Source organism: Malus sylvestris, chromosome 12 (genome assembly GCF_916048215.2).
Source record: "Malus sylvestris chromosome 12, drMalSylv7.2, whole genome shotgun sequence".
Lineage (NCBI taxonomy): Eukaryota > Viridiplantae > Streptophyta > Magnoliopsida > Rosales > Rosaceae > Malus > Malus sylvestris.
The window spans coordinates 29,169,809-29,188,152 of record NC_062271.1 but is presented as its reverse complement, the minus strand read 5'-3'; the positions used below and the strand labels follow the sequence as shown (position 1 = coordinate 29,188,152).

At 39.2% G+C, this 18,344-nt stretch overlaps 2 protein-coding genes across 2 annotated transcripts; both read left to right on the top strand.

Moving 5' to 3' along the window:
• The first annotated feature begins 1,232 nt into the window (after positions 1–1,232).
• On the top strand, positions 1,233–2,949 carry LOC126592455 (gamma conglutin 1-like). The gene has a single exon (XM_050258133.1). The coding sequence runs from the start codon at positions 1,443–1,445 to the stop codon at positions 2,790–2,792; it is 1,350 nt and encodes a 449-aa protein (XP_050114090.1). The 5' UTR covers positions 1,233–1,442; the 3' UTR covers positions 2,793–2,949.
• Positions 2,950–4,356: 1,407 nt separating this feature from the next.
• Positions 4,357–7,112, top strand: LOC126594508 (signal peptidase complex subunit 3B-like). Its single transcript, XM_050260852.1, has 6 exons — positions 4,357–4,601; positions 4,720–4,767; positions 5,867–5,929; positions 6,281–6,334; positions 6,589–6,675; positions 6,795–7,112. Exons 1-6 carry the CDS (start codon positions 4,476–4,478, stop codon positions 6,918–6,920), a joined length of 504 nt encoding a protein of 167 aa, XP_050116809.1. The 5' UTR covers positions 4,357–4,475; the 3' UTR covers positions 6,921–7,112.
• Positions 7,113–18,344: the final 11,232 nt, after the last annotated feature.

Genomic DNA, 18,344 nt, shown 5'->3' with positions numbered 1-18,344 from the left:
ATTACTAAGGTGATCAATCAAACAAACAAGTTACATGCATTCATTATAATAGTGAAGTAAGCATTCATCCACAAACAGGAAAGTTATTATAGTGAAGAAAGAGTCATGTCTAGAGCTTCATACTAACCCCTAACTACAAAGAGTTTAACTACTCATGTGCAATAATAAAATAGCAAACTAAAAACTCATCAAAAGCTTGAAAAAACTGAGAAGAGACGGAAGAACGAGAGCAGAGAGTACCAGAACAATTCTTGTCTCGCGCGCGGCTGGTGTTATAGAAAATCATCATTTATCTGAGCCGTTGATTTAATTTTGTGTATCTTTTACCTTTAATGATTAGATTAGAAGAACTAAATACTCTTTTAAAGTAGTGTCCCCACTTGTCCCTTGAACGCTGCTAAATCTCTAAAATCTCGACAATATTCGTAAATTTGCATGAAATCGTCATTATGAGTTGTCTGTGGTAAAATACCAATAAAGTCTACTAAAAAACTTGAATCATAAACTGTAAAATTCTCCAAACTAGACATTTAGAGCTTTCCACATATGAGGTTCAATATTTGATTTGTCCCGATGAAGTGCAATTTAATCTTCCAACTTGACTGATCTGCACGTCAAACCTCTACTTCCAGGGTGGAAAACGTCTTTCAATCCTAAAACACTCTGTTTTAGCTTTATTTCAATGTTATTGCTTGGGAACACAAATTTGAACAAAATTAGTGAAAAGCAAAGAAAAACATAAAATACGACACAAAAATTAAGTCTAAAAAGCAATAAAAATAGGTACGGAAACGAACCTATGCTCCTAAACACTTAACAATGCTCCTAAACAACTAACAATTCTCCCCTTTCTCTCTTTCTCCCTGCACCAACTACCGTTAATTAGGACCGATTACTGTTTGGCCATGCGCATGTAATCTTGCTTTATAAACAGTTAACAATGCTCCTAAACAAATTAAGAGAGATGATTAGGGTTGTTTTTGTTTCAATCTGTCAAACTAATAGCGGTGTCAAGTAGAAGCCAGAACCCAGTGACACTTTTTTGTTTGTTACTTAAAGCACAAGCTTTTGCATGGCTGGGTACAGGCCTCTTCACTGCCAAGTGCCAAGTACCCCTACACACTCACCAACACTTTGTTTTCATGTCAAGATTTATGCTCATCTCTTTCCCTTTACATGTGAACCCCCTCCCCACATTCGTAACGTCACATAAACTGGAAAAGTTTTCCAAAATCTATCAAAGAAGAACTCAATGCTGAAACCCTAAAATGTCCACATGCATGTCCATCACACTCTAGAGCCTGCCCTAAATTAGTAACCCTCGCACTATAAATTGCGAACTCCTCTCTCTCGTTCTTTGCCAATTCCCACGTTTCCTCTCTAGCCTCTAGGTATACAAAAACTTCTTCGTTCCAACTCAAAATTTGTTTCCAATTCCATCCATGGCTTCTTTCCTTCCCAATTTGCTCCTACTCTTCTCTTGCTTTTCCCTTCTCATTTTCACGTCTGTGGCGACAGTAAAAACCCGACCCCAAATCCCCATCAAGCCAAATAAGCTTGTCCTCAAGGTGCAGAAAGATGGGGCAACCAATCTTCATGTGGCCCAAATTTACAAAAGAAACCCTCCAGTCCAATTCCCCTTTGTGATAGACCTAAATGGGAGGTTCTTATCAGTCAATTGTGAGAATCAGTACTTGTCATCGGGCTACAATGCTCCGGTTTGCCACTCAACACAGTGTGCTAGAGCCAATCCTAATAGCCAGATGACATGCCGCACATGCAGCTCGTCTAGAACCCGACTAGGGTGCCACTCCAACGCGTGTGGGCTCATGACCACAAACCCTGTGACGCGCCAAAGCGCCATGGGTGAGCTTGCTCAAGATGTCCTCTCAATCCCATCAACCCAAGGCTCAAGCCCTGGCCCAATGGTCCAAGTCCCTCAATTCCTCTTTGCATGTGCACCTTCAAATATTATGCAAAAAGGGCTACCCAAAAATGTTCAAGGTTTTGCTGGCCTAGGCCACTCCCCAATTTCCCTACCCTACCAACTAGCCTCCCACTTTGGCTTTCCAGCAAAATTTGCCGTGTGCCTCCCTTCTGCACCTGGCCAGAATGGCGTCATTTTCTTCGGGGAAGGACCCTATCTCATGAACCGGGGCATCGACGTGTCGCGCAAGTTGACCTACACCCCACTGACCATAGGCAGGCAAGGAGAGTACTACATAAACGTTCAATCCATCAAAATCAACAACAAGGTGGTTCCACTCAACACCTCTCTCTTGCCCTACTCACCAAAACGAGGGGTTGATGGGACAATGATCAGCACCACAACTCCCTACACAATCCTCCAAACCTCTATCTTTAGGGCACTCACTCAGCTCCTCATCAATCAGCTCCAAGGGGTACCCCAAGTGAAGCCCATGGCGCCATTCGGGGTGTGTTTCGATGCGAAGAAATTTGCCAGCAACAAGGCAGCGCTTACGGTTTCTAGCATAGACCTTGTTCTAGACAACAACCGGAACATCTGGAGGCTGTATGGTCATAACGTTATCGTTCAGCCAAGTCCCAACGTGGCGTGTCTAGGGTTTGTGGACGGTGGGTTGAGGCCTCAGGCTTCGATCGTGATCGGAGCACTCCAGTTGGAGGATAATCTGCTGCAGTTTGATTTGACGAACTCAAGGTTGGGATTTAGCTCTTCGTTGTTGTCCCGCAGGACTAGTTGTTCCAACTTCAACTTTGGCAAATCCTCCACTGGTGCTGAAGAATCTACTGAATCCACCGATCAGCCATAAATTATGATCTCCCTTGTGAGAGGTGATCTATCTGAGGGTGTTTGTGTATGTTGATCAAATAAAGTCTATGTAAAATGTGAAGCTTTGTGCTTTGGTGTACGCAGTCTCGTCTATATTAAGGGACTGGATAAATAAAACTTTGTTAATTATTTGTTCATGTCTTCTTCTTGGTACCAACTCAAACTCATTCATGCTTGGTATTCTTAGATGGATTCAAACTCCAATTTCATATTTCTAACAATTTTCCGGATTGAAAGATTGTTGGCGTCAAGTTGCAAATAGTAGTGTGCTCATTTTTTTACACTCAAGTGTGAATCTATCTTTCTCCGGTATAAATTAGATTAAAAATATCATTCCAACATAAAAAGAAACAACAATTTTCTCTTGTGATGACGACAATTACAATGTCACATTGTTTAACACTATATACCCTAGGCCCTTTTTGGTGCGACGACAACAATTTTTTAGTGTGACAACGATTACAGTGCCACATTGTTTAACACTATATACGTCTTTTTGTTGTGACGAAGGTTATAGCACCAGGTAGTGTTTAACTCTACACTCTTGTCTCTGGGTCCGTAACGTTGTTCACCTACAACAAAATCAAGTGTATGGTGTTTGCCAGGCCTAGGCTTGTCTCCGGTTAAGTTTGTTGTTGGGCTATATATCATTTTTCTAAGCCAGTGAAGGGCAGCCTTCACTTGAAGAGCCCAAAGAGCCTTGTTATTCTTTATTTTTTTTGAAGGTTTAACGAAACACTTTTGATACTGTTCTTTTTTAAAGAAAAGAACATTTTTTTTCTAAAAAGTTACTTCTGGTACTATTCACTTACAACACATTTTTGTCATTTTGATTAAAACTCAAAGTTTTCAAACCATTTTCATTAATTCAAATGTTTTTATGAGGAGGGCGAGTATAATATAATGTTTTTACAGTTAATTCAAATGTTTGTATGAGCAAAATTCAAATTTTAGAATTTAGTATTTATTTTTCATTCTCATATTATTTGCATAGTGCTTTTAGCTCAATTAATTAACAACATTATTTCTAGGTATGAGGTTGGAGTTCAATTTTACTGTCTCTCAATATCAATGGTATATGAACGCAATATTAGATAATACTTAGGTACTGATTTGTGAATATCTTATACACTCACTTTCGAATTTGACCTAATAAAAAAAAGTCACATATTCCTTACTTTTCAAAACAATAAAACATGTTTTAATTTATTATTGGACAAAATTAATGACGTATTTCTTACTTTTCAAAACAATAAAACATGTGTTAATTTATTAAGGAAAATTAATTAAAATAGGTTAAAAATTTTAAGTTTTAACGATAGAGACAAAATAAAGGGTAAAATAAATAGTACTAATATTGATTTTTTAATGTAAAAATATAATTTTTCATTAAAGTAAACATTACCATAAGTTTTCCGTTAAAATTCTTAATTTATTAGAAGATAATGGGCCCCACCGGCGTGTCTTGTCCAATGACTGAGCGGTATAGCAAAAGTTCACATTCTCTCCAATCTCTACATGTGTTTTATTATAAAAACCTCTGAAGTCTTCGTCTCTTCAAAACCCACAAAAAGCGCACACATTTTTCTTTCTCGGACCAAAACCAGACGAAGCAGAAATCCAAGAAAAAAAAATCCCAGAAATAAAGAAAGAAGGTAGGAAAATGCATTCGTTCGGGTACAGAGCCAATGCTCTGCTGACCTTCGCAGTTACAATTTTGGCACTGATGTGCGCCATGGCCTCCATCTCCGATAATCTCAACCACCCCACTCCCACTACGCAAGTCCAGGTTCTCTCGCTCTCTCTGTGGGGCAGATCTGCGATTTCAAAAAATTTTGATTTTTGGGTTCGAATTTAAATACCCAGTTGGATTTTGTTTCTGATATGCTTGTTGGGTTTTTCTTTAGGTGCTGAATATTAATTGGTTGCAGAAGCAACTGAACGGGAACGACGAGGTGCATTTCTTTCAATTTTTTTTTTTAATAATTGGATTTGTAGTTTTTGGGTTATATGTGAAATTTCTTTGAATTTGAATTCAATTTTGTATTGGCTGAAATGGGTGTTCACTGAATTTCGATTATACTGAGTCTCTGGATAGTATTTGATTAATCCAGTTTAAAGATTGGTACTTTGGGCTTTTGTGTTTATTTTCTGTATCAAATTTTCATGGGCATGCACTCTGTGTGTGTAGGTTGTGTGTGGGTATGCAGGTTTCGGTGCTAAATTTCCTGGTTTTGTGTTTTAGTTTCAGTACATGATATGTGAATTTGATCTAGGTATGCATTTTGTGAATTGAAGGTTGGGTTAATACAACGGTAGTATTAGGATCCGTAGAGAGCTTAATCACCCCTTTCTGACATGTTGGTGCGAGCCCATTGGCTTATGGGTTTTTAACTAAATTACTGATTAAGTAGTTGTATCACTGTCTTAAAAACTTGTAAAAGTGTGGTATTTTGGTATGCTCCTCAGTCAAAATGGAGGCCTATAGTCAAATTATAGGTGGTAGTTTCCGTGTTGAGGTTTGGGACGGGATATAAGAGAACAGAGTGGGATCATTCCAATTGGGACGGGATAGTTTCCATGTTGACGCCTAACATTTCTCTTTCCCAATTTTGGCTTGAACTTTTAAGTAGATAAGGTATAACATTCTATTTGTGTGGTTAATATTAAGGTTTATTTATCTGGGCTGGGGTGGGTCTAGAGATTGGGTGCAACCTCAGAGTACTGACAGATAGTTACACGTCTACAGGGCATGAGCTGAGCTCACAATATTTATTTAAGTGATTCCTCTACCAATAGGAAAGCAGGTAAAATAAAATACGAGGGCATTTGCTAGAGCTGAAAGTTATAGTAAACTGACTGGCAGCAATTCAACTGCTCCCTAGGTTCTTGAACTGTTGTCCTATTTCCGTTGGTTACACTTTGAATCATGAACTTCGGATTTGCTTCTTTGATTTATAGTGACCATGATAGTTGGGTGATTGAAAAAGGAAGATTATGTGTATGAATGAATCACAGTTTGGTATGAACTAAAATGATTTTCGTTTTATGCAGGTCAGCATGACTATGAATATATCAGCAGACTTGCAGTCATTGTTTACATGGAATACAAAGCAGGTTTGCAATTTCACAAATTTGTGTGTGTATGTGTTAGCATTCATGATCACTTAAATTATTTTAGTATATTCTGTGCATGCGTTAAGTAGTCTTTGGGTACACTGTGCGGAACTCTATGATAATGATTTTTTAGAGAGTGATGGCAACTATCATGCATAGGACTAGAAGCACCAACCAAAATTCAAAACCTACCATCTGTGTTGAGAAACGGTTTTTGTTGGCATGGTTGACTGCATTATTTTATAGGGTCTGGTGAAATTTAAGTTGTGCATACCACAATTAGAAAATTCGGTCTCTTTATTTTCCAGCCAGTACCCTGATCCCTTTTACTTTATCTGCAATGCATGACAGGTTTTTGTTTTTCTAGCCGCTGAGTATGGAACCCCAAAGAACTCACTGAATCAGGTATCTGCACATATATGTTTCAAGTTATATTTCTGGTTAGTTATATGTTTCGATTTTGCTTTTCTTAAGGTAAAAAATTGAGATTAACAACTCTTCTCTTTCACTGAATAACTGTTTTTCCATTTGTTTTGCTTGTATGTGTCCCTCGGATCCACATATCCACTCTATACTATCTTCTAGGGCTTGTAGGCTGCACAGTGCTTTAGTTATTGCTTAAATAAGTCTTTGCTTAAAGTTTTAACACTATTTTACAGATCTCTCTTTGGGATGGTATCTTACCAACCAAAGAACATGCCAAATTTTGGATTCATACTTCAAACAAGTACCGCTTCATTGATCAGGTACGAGCAGTCTCTTTCATTCTTTGCATCTGTTTCTTGGCTTCATCAGAGACTAAGATCTGTTGTAGTTTCTTGGCTCCATCGTTAACTGACTCTCTTTGTAATTCATCTTTGTGTAGGGAACCAATCTCCGGGGTAAAGAATTCAACTTGACATTGCACTGGCATGTCATGCCCAAGACGGGCAAAATGTTCGCTGACAAGATCGTAATGCCGGGATATCGCTTGCCACAGGGGTATAGATGATGAGGAGGTGCTTTGTCTTGTGTATCTTTTTCTCTGTAGGTTTAGCCTCTATTCCGAAAGGGATACAAATTAGAGACATAGAAACAGGGAAGGTTTTTTACTTGTTATGAGAAAAAGAAATATATGAGGTTTGATCTTATTTTGGATTCTCTTGACTTTGGTTGCTAATATATTGCCTTGAACTGGAAGGTATTTGCAGGCTTGTGAACGAAAGTTGTATTAGATTTGGATAATGCTAGGGAAACCAAATTTTTAAACTAATTTTTTAAACCAAATGATGTGCCAGTTGATGATTGGATTATTACTTAAGTGTTAATTTCTTATCGGTGACATATCATTTGGTTTGAAAATTTGTTTTAAAAATTTGCACAGCCACATTTTCACATAAATATTGCTTTAAAATATCTTAACAAGATTTGCTCGATCCAAAGAGAGAGAATCAGAGATAAAAGTAGTAGATCAGCTGGTGGTGGGTTATTAGGTTGTATGCGGTGACAGTGGTGTGATGGAGGGAGATCGGAGAGGGTGGTTGTAGACTTGTGGCTGGTCGGAGTTGAGGTTCGACATTGATATTCGAGAGTTCAGTTTGAGAGAGAGTTTTATTTAGGGATAAGAAAAAGATTAGATGGTCGAGATCCAACTATCATCAATTTTCTAAATTTAATATATATATATATATATATATATAGATGTATTTATATTTGAACTTTCAATTTGTTATCATACTGCTGTTAGTTATAGTTTTATTTTTAGATGTATAAAATTATTAAATTAATATTTTCTTATCATGTAACGGGTTACTCACGTGTATACCTGGATTGACCCGTTATCTTAGTAGGTGCTTATCGAGTTACCAGATAACGACCCGATTCCTTATCGTGTCAACCAGAAAACCTATTAACTTTGTGTCGTTTCGTGCCGGGTTAATGGGTCGTGTCAGAAATTGTCAAGCCCACCCAGATTCATGTTTTAATTTAATCCAAAAGGATTAAAGAGAGAGTAAATTAGGGATTAAGGGGGTGTTTGTTTGCTCTCACTAAAGAGTACTGGACTAGATTGGACTAAGGATTAGTCCAGTCCCATGTTTGTTCCCAATAGGGACTAGGTTTAATGAGACTAAGTCTCACTCGCTCCGACAAAAATGCTTGCTAGGGGGTCTTAGCGAGACCCCTCGAAAATGAGCGGACTGCTAGTCCCTGCTTTGCCCTATCTGTGCTTCGCTTCACCCCTCCTCGCTTCTCCCCATCTGTGCTTTGCTTCACCCCTCCCTGCTTTGCCGTCCTTCACTTCCCAGAAATTGGGTACGAGATTTCGGTTCCATCTCTGTCCCATGAATCCAACCCCAATTAAAGGTTGTTCTTATCCAGAAATTTGTAGGAAAAACGAAATCAAAATCTGCGATAAACCTAGAAAATATCAAAATCTGTGATGCAATTTCGAATTACAGAAAATATCAAAATCTGTGATAAACCCATAAATATATTACCTTGGGTTGTAGTGCTCTTCTCCAGAAATTTGTAGGAAAAAACGAAATCATATTTGGAGTTGTAAAACATAAATCATAATAGAAATTTGATATGTGATTTCGAATTTGCAGTGCTCTCTCTGTTTTGAGGAACAAGAAGAAATACATGTAGGTATTTCGGTCCAAATCAGGAGCAAAATGCATAGATCCTCCTTTGAGGAAGAAAATTGGGAGAAATGGGGGAGAAAAAGAGAGAGAGGAGGGAGATGGTCGGCCGGAGAAAAAAAGAAAGAAAGTGAAGGAGAGGGGAGTGAGAGAGTAGGAAGAAAGAAGAAAACGATGGGCCGGAGAAAAAAAAAGGAAGAAAATGAGGGAGAGGGGAGTGAGAGAGTGGAAAGGAAGAAGAAAAAAATGGTAGAAGTTTCGAGATAGGAAGAGATTTCCAAAAAGAAAAAGATAAATTAATAATATAATATAATTTTTATGAATTAAACAAATATAATATTAAAATTTATTAATTATTTTGCTGCTTAATCCGACAATGCACCAAACGCTTCACTAAATCAGTCTAGCTTAGTCTAGTCTAAGCTAGTCCATCTTAGTCCCTGAAGCTAGTCCAGTTCGAGATAGTTCAGTGCAACAAACGCACCTTAAGGGTTTACAAATCCAAGTGGGAAAAGGGTTGGCTTGGACGAAAAGGTCGGGGGGAAGTCGAGTGTGGGACAAGACCGGAGTAAGATATGGTCAAACATATGGAAGTTGGATGTCCCAAATAAACTACGACATTTCATTTGGATGGGTTGTAAAGATATTTTGGCGGTTAAAATGAATCTTCAACATCGAGGTATTCGTCTTGCTACTACTTGCCTGACTTGTGGTATTGCAGATGAAACCCAATGTCAAATGTTCTTTCAATGCCCGTTTGCACGGGTCTTTTGGTTTGGGACACCTATTCAATTAGATTCTACCTTGGTGTAGGGAGGTGATTTTTTCGAATGTTGGGAATGGCTCATAGACCATTATGAAAAAGAGGAAGATCTGGAGAGATCTAAAATGGGTGGTATTTGGCTTGTGGAGAATTTTGAAGTCTCGGAATTGCTTAGCATTTGAAAAGAAAAATGTGGAGCCAATGGAGTCCATAATGCTATTGATGAAACAATGGTGCTAAACTTATAATAAACCAAAAAGAAAAAGAATAATGCTAAACTTATGATTTATTTGTACCATCTCTCTAATAGAGGTAGGGCCCACCAATTCAAATGACTCTCATCATTATTAGAGGAATAGTATAAATGGAAATTTTATTTAAACTCATCTAACCTATTTCTACACCCAACTTACATTTTGCACCCATTTGATTTTTAACTAAACTATTAATATCATTTTAAACCCAAATTTAATACCTAATATACCTATTAGAAAATATATTTTCATTTACACAACTGATAATATTACATCTTGAGTATATATATACATGTAAGACAAGCCTAACAAAAAAACTAACTGTCCTAATAAACTGTAACAATTACTTAGTCTCTAAGATTTATCTCTTGAAGAGATATTTACACTTTTGTCCTTAATATCCCCCCTCAAACGAAACTGAGGTAGCCGAAGAGAGAGTTTGTATCTGAGAAGTGTAAATCTGGATTTGGACAGAGGCTTGGTACAAATATCAGCAATCTGATCTTGTGAACACACAAAACGGATAGCAACTTGGTTGGCTAATACTCTCTCCCGTATGTAATGATAATCTATTTCGACATGCTTTGTGCGAGCATGAAAAATAGGATTCTTTGCCAGAGAAATGGCAAAGATATTATCACACCACAGTTGAGGAACACAAGGAAGAGAGTAGCCTATATCAGTTAAAATTTTAGAAATCCATGACAGTTCTGCGGCAGTATGAGCAAGAGACCTGTATTCAGCTTCAGTGGATGATCTTGCCACTGTTGGTTGCTTTTTAGCACTCCAGCTGATAATAGAACTGCCAAGAAAAATACAGAAGCCACCAGTGGATCGCCTGTCTAAAAGGCAACCTGCCCAATCAGCATCAGAGAATGCTTGAATATCCAAGGGAGCTGAAGTTTTAGAAAACCATAACCCCAAATCAATAGTACCTTTTAAGTACCGAAGGATTCTTTTGACAGCTTGAAGATGAGAGACTCGAGGACGATGCATGTACTGACAAACCAGATTAACAGCAAAGCTCAAATCGGGGCGAGTCCAGGTGAGATACTGTAATGCACCGACCAAATACCTGTATTCAGTAAGATTGGCAAGAAGTGGAGAGTCATGATCAAGCTTGTCTGTACTCAGGGGTGTTGCACAGGGTGTGGCTCCATCCATATGAGACTTGTGCAGAAGATCAAGAATGTATTTTGATTGATTAAGAAAGATCCCAGAAGATGACCGCTTAACTTCAATGCCTAAGAAATAATGCAACGGACCAAGGTCTTTAACAGGGAACAAACTGCTCAATTTCGTGATCACTGTTTGACATGCTGCAGAAGAGGGTCCAGTGACTAAAATGTCATCCACATAGACTAAGACGAAGACCAAATGGGGAACCTTTTTAATGAACAAGGAATGATCATTTTGGGAACCAGTAAATCCCAAGGAAACCAGAGCACCGTGCAATTTTTCATACCAAGCTCGAGGAGCTTGTTTCAAACCATAAAGAGACTTGTGAAGATGACAAACATGATTTGGCTTGGTGGCATCCTCAAAGCCAGGAGGTTGTTGCATAAACACAGATTCTGTAAGAGTACCATGTAGAAAAACATTGCTAACATCAAGTTGGTTGAGAAACCAATCAAATTGACAAGCAAGAGTGAGAAGTATGCGGATGGTAACTGGTTTGGCCACGGGACTAAAAGTCTCAGAATAGTCCAAGCCTTCTTGTTGATTGTAACCTTTAGCAACCAATCGGGCCTTGTATCTGTCAATAGAGCCATCCGGATTCCTCTTGATTCTGAATACCCACTTGCAGCCTACAATATTTTGAGATGATATAGAAGGGACTAAAGACCATGTACCTGTGCTGAGAAGAGCATTATACTCGTCTTGCATTGCTTTGCGCCAGTGAGGATGTTTGGATGCTTGCAGGTAGGTATGAAGAGTATAATCAGAAGAGGCATGGGTTGAAATTGGATGCTTTGTGACTGTGAATGCCCTGGGTTTGAATATTCCAGATTTGGATCGTGTTTGCATTTGGTGATGATTAGATGAAGGGAAGGAAGGTGGTAAAGGTTGATTAGGAGGGGAGGAAACTTGTAACTCTGTGGAGAGGGAAAGAGGTTGCTGAGATCGGGATAAGGTAGAGGGTGGAGGAGAGGGTGGTGATATAGCAGGAAGGGATAAAGACGGAGGAGAGGAAATGGAAGTGGTAAATGTGAGAGAGGATGGGATGTGCTGAGAAGGAGATGGAGGAGGTGTGGTAGGAACAGGGACTAAAGAATGGTGACAGGGAAACCGAGTTTCATCAAAGAGAACATGCCGAGATATGTAGATTCTCTTGGTCACTGGGTCAAGACATTTATATCCTTTATGATGTAGACTATAACCCAAGAAAAAACATAACTTGCTCTTTGGATGTAGCTTTGAAGGAGAATAGGGTTGTAACCAAGGGAAGCAAGCACATCCAAACACTCGAAGAGTACTGTAATTTGGAACTTTGTGAAATAACAACTCCCAAGGTGAAGATTTGTATGCTGTAGGTAATCGATTGATGAGATAAATTGCAGTTGCAAAGGCATCAACCCAATAGAAATGAGGTACATTAGAAGCTGCCAACAAAGTCCTTGCAGTTTCAACCAAGTGTCTGTGTTTCCTTTCGGCACACCCATTCTGCTCAGGTGTATGAGGACAACTAAGTTGATGTTGAATGCCATTATCCACTAAAAACTGAGAGAAAGAAGTACTCATGAATTCACCTCCAGCATCAGATCTTAGAGCAATGAGTTTAGTACACAGAAAGTTTTCAACAAGATTCTTGAATTGAACAAACACAGAGAATACCTCAGATTTGTATTTCAAAGGGAAAAACCAAGTGTACTTGGTGTAATCATCCACAAACAGTACATAGTATCGAGAACCATTAAGAGAAGACACATGTGCTGGCCCCCAAACATCTGTGTGAACAAGTTCTAGAGGTTTACTTGTAGTGCAAGGAGTAGATACAAAAGGAAGTCTAGAACACTTGCCTAATGCACAATCTGAGCAAAAAGACTTATTTCTACTATTTGAAATGGAGATACAAGAATGTGCAGCCAATTTATGCAAAATCTTCACAGAGGGGTGGCCCAACCGTTGATGCCACATAGTATTTGAAGCTTTAACAGTTGCAGTCAAAGCCTTGGGATGCACAGCATGGGATGAAGCAGGATGAAAAGGATAGAAACCGTCGTTGACAGGACCTTTAAAAAGCGTCATCCCCGAAGAAAGATCCTTCACAGTGAAGTGAAAAGGATAAAGATGCATTGAGCACCAGTTGTCAATTAAAAATTTGTTTGCAGAAAGTAGATTGTGCTTAAGTTCAGGAACATGAAGCACATTTTGTAATCGAAAATTATGATGTGCAGTAGGCAAAAGAGAAGAGCCAGAATGAGATATGGATAAACCTTTTCCATCTCCAATATAAACTTGTTCAGGTCCGGTATATGGTTCTGGATTCTGAAGATTGCCATAAGAATTGGTCATGTGAGATGTAGCCCCTGAGTCTACAATCCAAGTAGGAGCAGAAGTAGAAGTGTTCGCCACCATTGCAGAGGGAGAGGATTTCACACCATAATGTGCATTCATGCGATGAGGACAGTCCCAAGCTTCATGATCAAATTGGCGACAGATTTGACAAGGAACTTTCTTGCTAGAAAATTGAAAGTTGTGACGACCTCCACGATTATTATGATAGGTTGGCCTCTGATTTGGGCGATACGAAAATTGCCGCTGATTGTTAGTGTTGTTTGAACGAAAGTTGCCTCGATTGGAAGAGTAATTCCTTGAATTTCGATCCACACCACGGCTGGTGGTTGTGGAGTGGGTGAAATTCTGAGCAGTGAATGCTTGAGGCGGTGTAGGCAGAATACCAGGGGAGGATGAGAAAGCCTGAAAAGGTGGCGCAGATGACAAATTCTTGCGACTGTTGAGTTGAATTTCTTTGCTGATTAAGAGGCCATGAAGTTCATCAATCGTTGTAGATCCAAGGCGAAATTGTATCGCGTCAACAAACGAATCAAATTCAGGAGGCAGGCCATGCAGAGTGACAGAGATGAGATCAGAATCATCAACCGGTGCACCGGCACTGGCAAGGGCATCAGCAATTTCTTCAATTTTCTGAAGATACTGAGCAGCCGTGGATTCACCTTTGGAAAGATTACGAAGGCGAGATCGGAGCTCATGAATATGCGACTGAGAGGCGGTGGCAAGACGGGATTCCAATTTAGCCCAAAGCTCTCGAGCAGAGGTAACACCAACGGTGTAGGGAATGAGAGACTCCGAGAGGGTTGAATTTAACCAGATGAGAATGTTCTGATCATTCTCGAACCAAGTCACAAAATCCGGATTCAATGTCCTAATAAAAAAACTAAATGTCCTAATAAACTGTAACAATTACTTAGTCTCTAAGATTTATCTCTTGAAGAGATATTTACACTTTTGTCCTTAATAATACCCACATAAACCCAATTCAATATGTGGATTTATTTTTACACTCATTTGATTTTTAGAAGCTAAATTTGATGGGAGGAAGCTCCTCCTGTAATCTGAACTTGATTTCTTTGGTCTGGCCCCCGTACTTATTCCATTCCACAAGACACTCCCACCAGGACTTTGCATGGGGCCGCCATGCTCCTTGACAGGCCACCCAAACAAATTAGGATCAGTACATGCTTTTATGGCAAGTGATTCCATGCACCTTTTTGGAATGTTGAGTTCTTCAGCATAAGGGAGAATGTCATCACAAGTTTGAAGTGCCTTTAGAGAGTCCTTGCAATTTCGAAGAACTACTTGATTGAGAAAGGCTTCACTTTGTGTGATTAAGTTGTCCTCCCCGTACTCTTCAGTCATTTCTAGATTCTGGAATTGACAATGAGAGAAACTGGAAACAACCAAGGTTGAGCAGAATCATATAGTTTTCTAATTGCAATTAAGGCTAATGAAATTGCTGATCGTATCGAAGTCAGATCATGGTTTTCTAATTGCAACTCATGGTTTGCCAATTCATAAATTGAAATCAAACGAACAAAAAATTCATAAATTGAGTCATAACTTGGTTGGAGGATTCAAAACTTCAAAATCACCATCCATCAATAACAAAACTTATTTTTCTCTATGACAGCTATTAGGGTTTTAGCTAGAATAAACGTAGGATAAACAAAGAATGATCGTAGGGTTTAATTATAATATTTAGGTTTATTGATAAATTTGAGTTTTATTATTAATTTCATTTTGTACTTAATAGTAATTATACAATAGGGTAAAATAGACAGTTAACATTTAAAATTTAAGTTGAGTGTAAAAAGAGGTTAAATAGGTTTAAATAAAATCTCCCTAGTATAAATAATAGTAAGAATATTTCCATGAGGTTAAGAATATATTCATTCGTGAAATTAGCCATCCGCGTTCAAGAAAATTTCCAGGTAAGGCAGCAGGTTAAGAATATATCCATAAAGTGAGGCTTCGTGAAATTACCCATCTACCCATCGCGGTCGATAAAATTTCCAGATAAGGCAGGAAAACGTATAATGCACCAGGTTTGGTTCCCCTATATATATGCAAGAAACGATCTCACTGCCTAGCCTATATATATATATATATATATGCGCATCGCAAAGAATCATACTTACAAATTTAGCTCATACTCACAATTTTTTTCTAGGGTTTTCGAATTTCAAAGAGACAAAGGAGGGGGGGGGGGGGGAGAGAGAGAGAGAGAGAGAGAGAGAGAGAGAGAGAGAGAGAGAGAGAGATTACAGAAGGGTTTGGGATTTTTGATTTAAAGAGATGGGAGGATGATTTTTAGACGCGAGTGGAGGCAAGGACGCCGTGGTTGGTGCCCTGCCGAGGCCGACCTAACTGAACGCTAAGAACGACGGCGCTTACAACGATACCGTTGAGTTCTTTTGCATGGACTACACTTGCTGCTTTCTTTCTCTTTGTACTTTCTCTCTCTAACATTGACCATTTTTCATATACTTACCTTGTGAAACGAAACACTCAGGACTCATGGAGGGATCAAGCAACTCCCACTCGAGAAACCGAAAAACGAGAGAGATGCCGCTGATACAAGTGGTGCTTGCTCTCGCGGCTCCCAGTGCTCTTCCTCCTCCGCATCGCCGCTCCACCACCACCAAAAGGGCAGGTAAAAACAACAAAATTTTGTTTTGTAAAATTATGTTACTGTCCTTACTTTTTTTGTTGTGGTAGAAGACAAAGATGTCTTTTCACATTCTTTTAGTTGACAAAGAGTGTTTCATTAATGTAGTTTTAGATATCATTTTTATGAGGAAAAAAACAACTTTTCTTTTGGCAAAAAATAAAATCATTTATACAAATTAAACTAAAGGGTAATGTTAGGGAGACTAAATTACAAACTAAATGATGTGCCACCAATAGGAATGAACACGTTTATCAACACTTAAGTAATAAACCAATCATTAACTTCCAAGTCTTCACTAGTACAAAAAATAGTTGTGCGACGCACGTGCCTTCGTCGCGCAAAGTCAAAAAACGTTGTCTGAAAATTAGCCCAACGACATCTTCGTCGCGCGCAAACCGTCGCGCAAGGTCTGTGACTGCAAGGTTTACGAAATGAATGCACACCTTCATTGTGCAAAGGACGTTTGCACGACATGCCTGTGCGTCGTGCAAGATTTTGGCGCCAAACCAAGACTTTTATCGCTTTTTCCCTAACATTGCACGACGACTTCGTCGTGCGCTGTTTTGCGCGACAGCGATCTTCGTCGCTCAAAGTTCCGTTGCGCAAAATGCCTTTGGGTGACGTTTTGTTGTCACCGTTGCGCAAACATACTTTGCGCGACGCAATTTTCTCCGTCGCTCAAGTATGTTTTTGTACTAGTGCCCTTAGTTTTCAAAATTTAGTTTACAAATTTAGTCTCCCTAGTATTATTGTAAATTAAATTACTTGAGGATTTGAGGCAGAGGGAAACACCATATTGCCTTTTTGACTAAGCTGCAACAATATAAAAAATATTAAGATTGAATTCACCTTCTTTTAAAAGCACAAAATATTAATTTATTCATTGTTAATATTATAAAACTATTTTATGACAAATAATATTTCTAGAAGAGTTTTGCTTCATAAAAGTGAAGTTTTTATACAATTCAATATCTGAACGATCTCATAATTTATTAGTTTTTTACACATATGATCTTTACATAGTTATTTACAATATAAAAAGTTCTGATTATAAGTATGAAGTCTCGTAAATCGACCACATAGGAAATTCAAAATTTCTACTCACATTGAGAAGCTAAGTTAATTTTATTATATTTGTCTAAGATTTTTATTGATTTTCCATTAAAAAGGACATTTCTTTCATTATTTGGAAATACTTGTGGTAAATTCCATAAAGTGAGGCTTCGTGAAATTAGCCATCTACCCATCCGCGTTCGAGAAAATTTCCAGATAAGGCAGGAAAACGTATAAAGCACCAACTTTGCATTCCTCTTATATATTTACAAGAAACGATCTCACTGCCTATATATATATATATATATGCGCATCGCAAAGAATCACACCATTAGAAGATTGATTTAGCTCATACTCACAATTTTTTTCTAGGGTTTTCGAATTTCAAAGAGACAAAGGAGGGGGAGAGAGAGAGAGAGAGAGAGAGAGAGAGAGAGAGAGAAAGAGATTACAGAAAGGTTAGGGATTTTTTATTTAAAGAGATGGGAGGACGAATTTCAGACGCGAGTGGAGGCAAGGACGCCGTGGGTGGTGTCCTGCCGAGGCCCACGTAACTGAACGCGACGGCGCTTACAACGATACTGTTGAGTTCTTTTACATGGACTACACTTGCTACTTTCTTTCTCTTTCTACTTTCTCTCTCTAACATTGACCATTTTTCATATACGTACCTTGTGAAACGAAACACTCAGGACTCATGGAGGGATCAAGCAACTCCGACTCGAGAAACCGAAAAACAAGAGAGATGCCGCTGAGACAAGTGGTGCTTGCTCTCGCGGCTCCCAGTGCCCTTCCTCCGCCGCATCTCCGCTCCGCCACCACCAAAAGGGCAGGTAGGAGAGACAAGCCGAAAGAAGTAGTGCTTGCTCACTCTGCTCCCAACGCCCCTCCACCGCAGGTCCACCCCACCACCAAAAGGGCAGGCACGATCGAGAAGCCGAGAGAAGTAGTGCTTAATACGTGCTCTCCCAACGCCCCTCCATCGCCGCTCCAGACCACCACCAAAAGGGCAGGCACGAGAGATAAGGAGGAAGAAGTAGCACTTACTCTCTCCCTTCCCAACGCCCCTCCATCGCAGCTCAACATCACCACCGCTGCCACCAACGACGGCACGAAAAGTGACTACAGCCTTCGACAGAAGAGAAAACAAGAAGAGAGAGCAGCAGCGCCGGATCCCACGGAGTTTTCGAGCGATGATGATTATACTCCACCAGTTACTAATGGTCGTAAACAAAAAGAAGTTGAGATCGTCCACGAGATAATAAAAGATCAGAAAAACCAGGAGAAACTTGTTGGTGAGAATATTGTTATCAAGAAAGAAATTGGCTCGTCGTTTTCTTGTGGTGAAAAGGTAAAAAAATCATCGTCGACTTCTTCAACAGCAGGTAAAAAGGAGACGAAGAGGAAGGAGAAGAAGAAAAAGGAGACGAAGAGGAAGACGACGGAGGTGGTTGATGTTTTGTATGACATTCCTGGGGAGATTCCCGACCTGGATTTACTGGAGAAAAAGTATCATATTCATGGGCTTTCG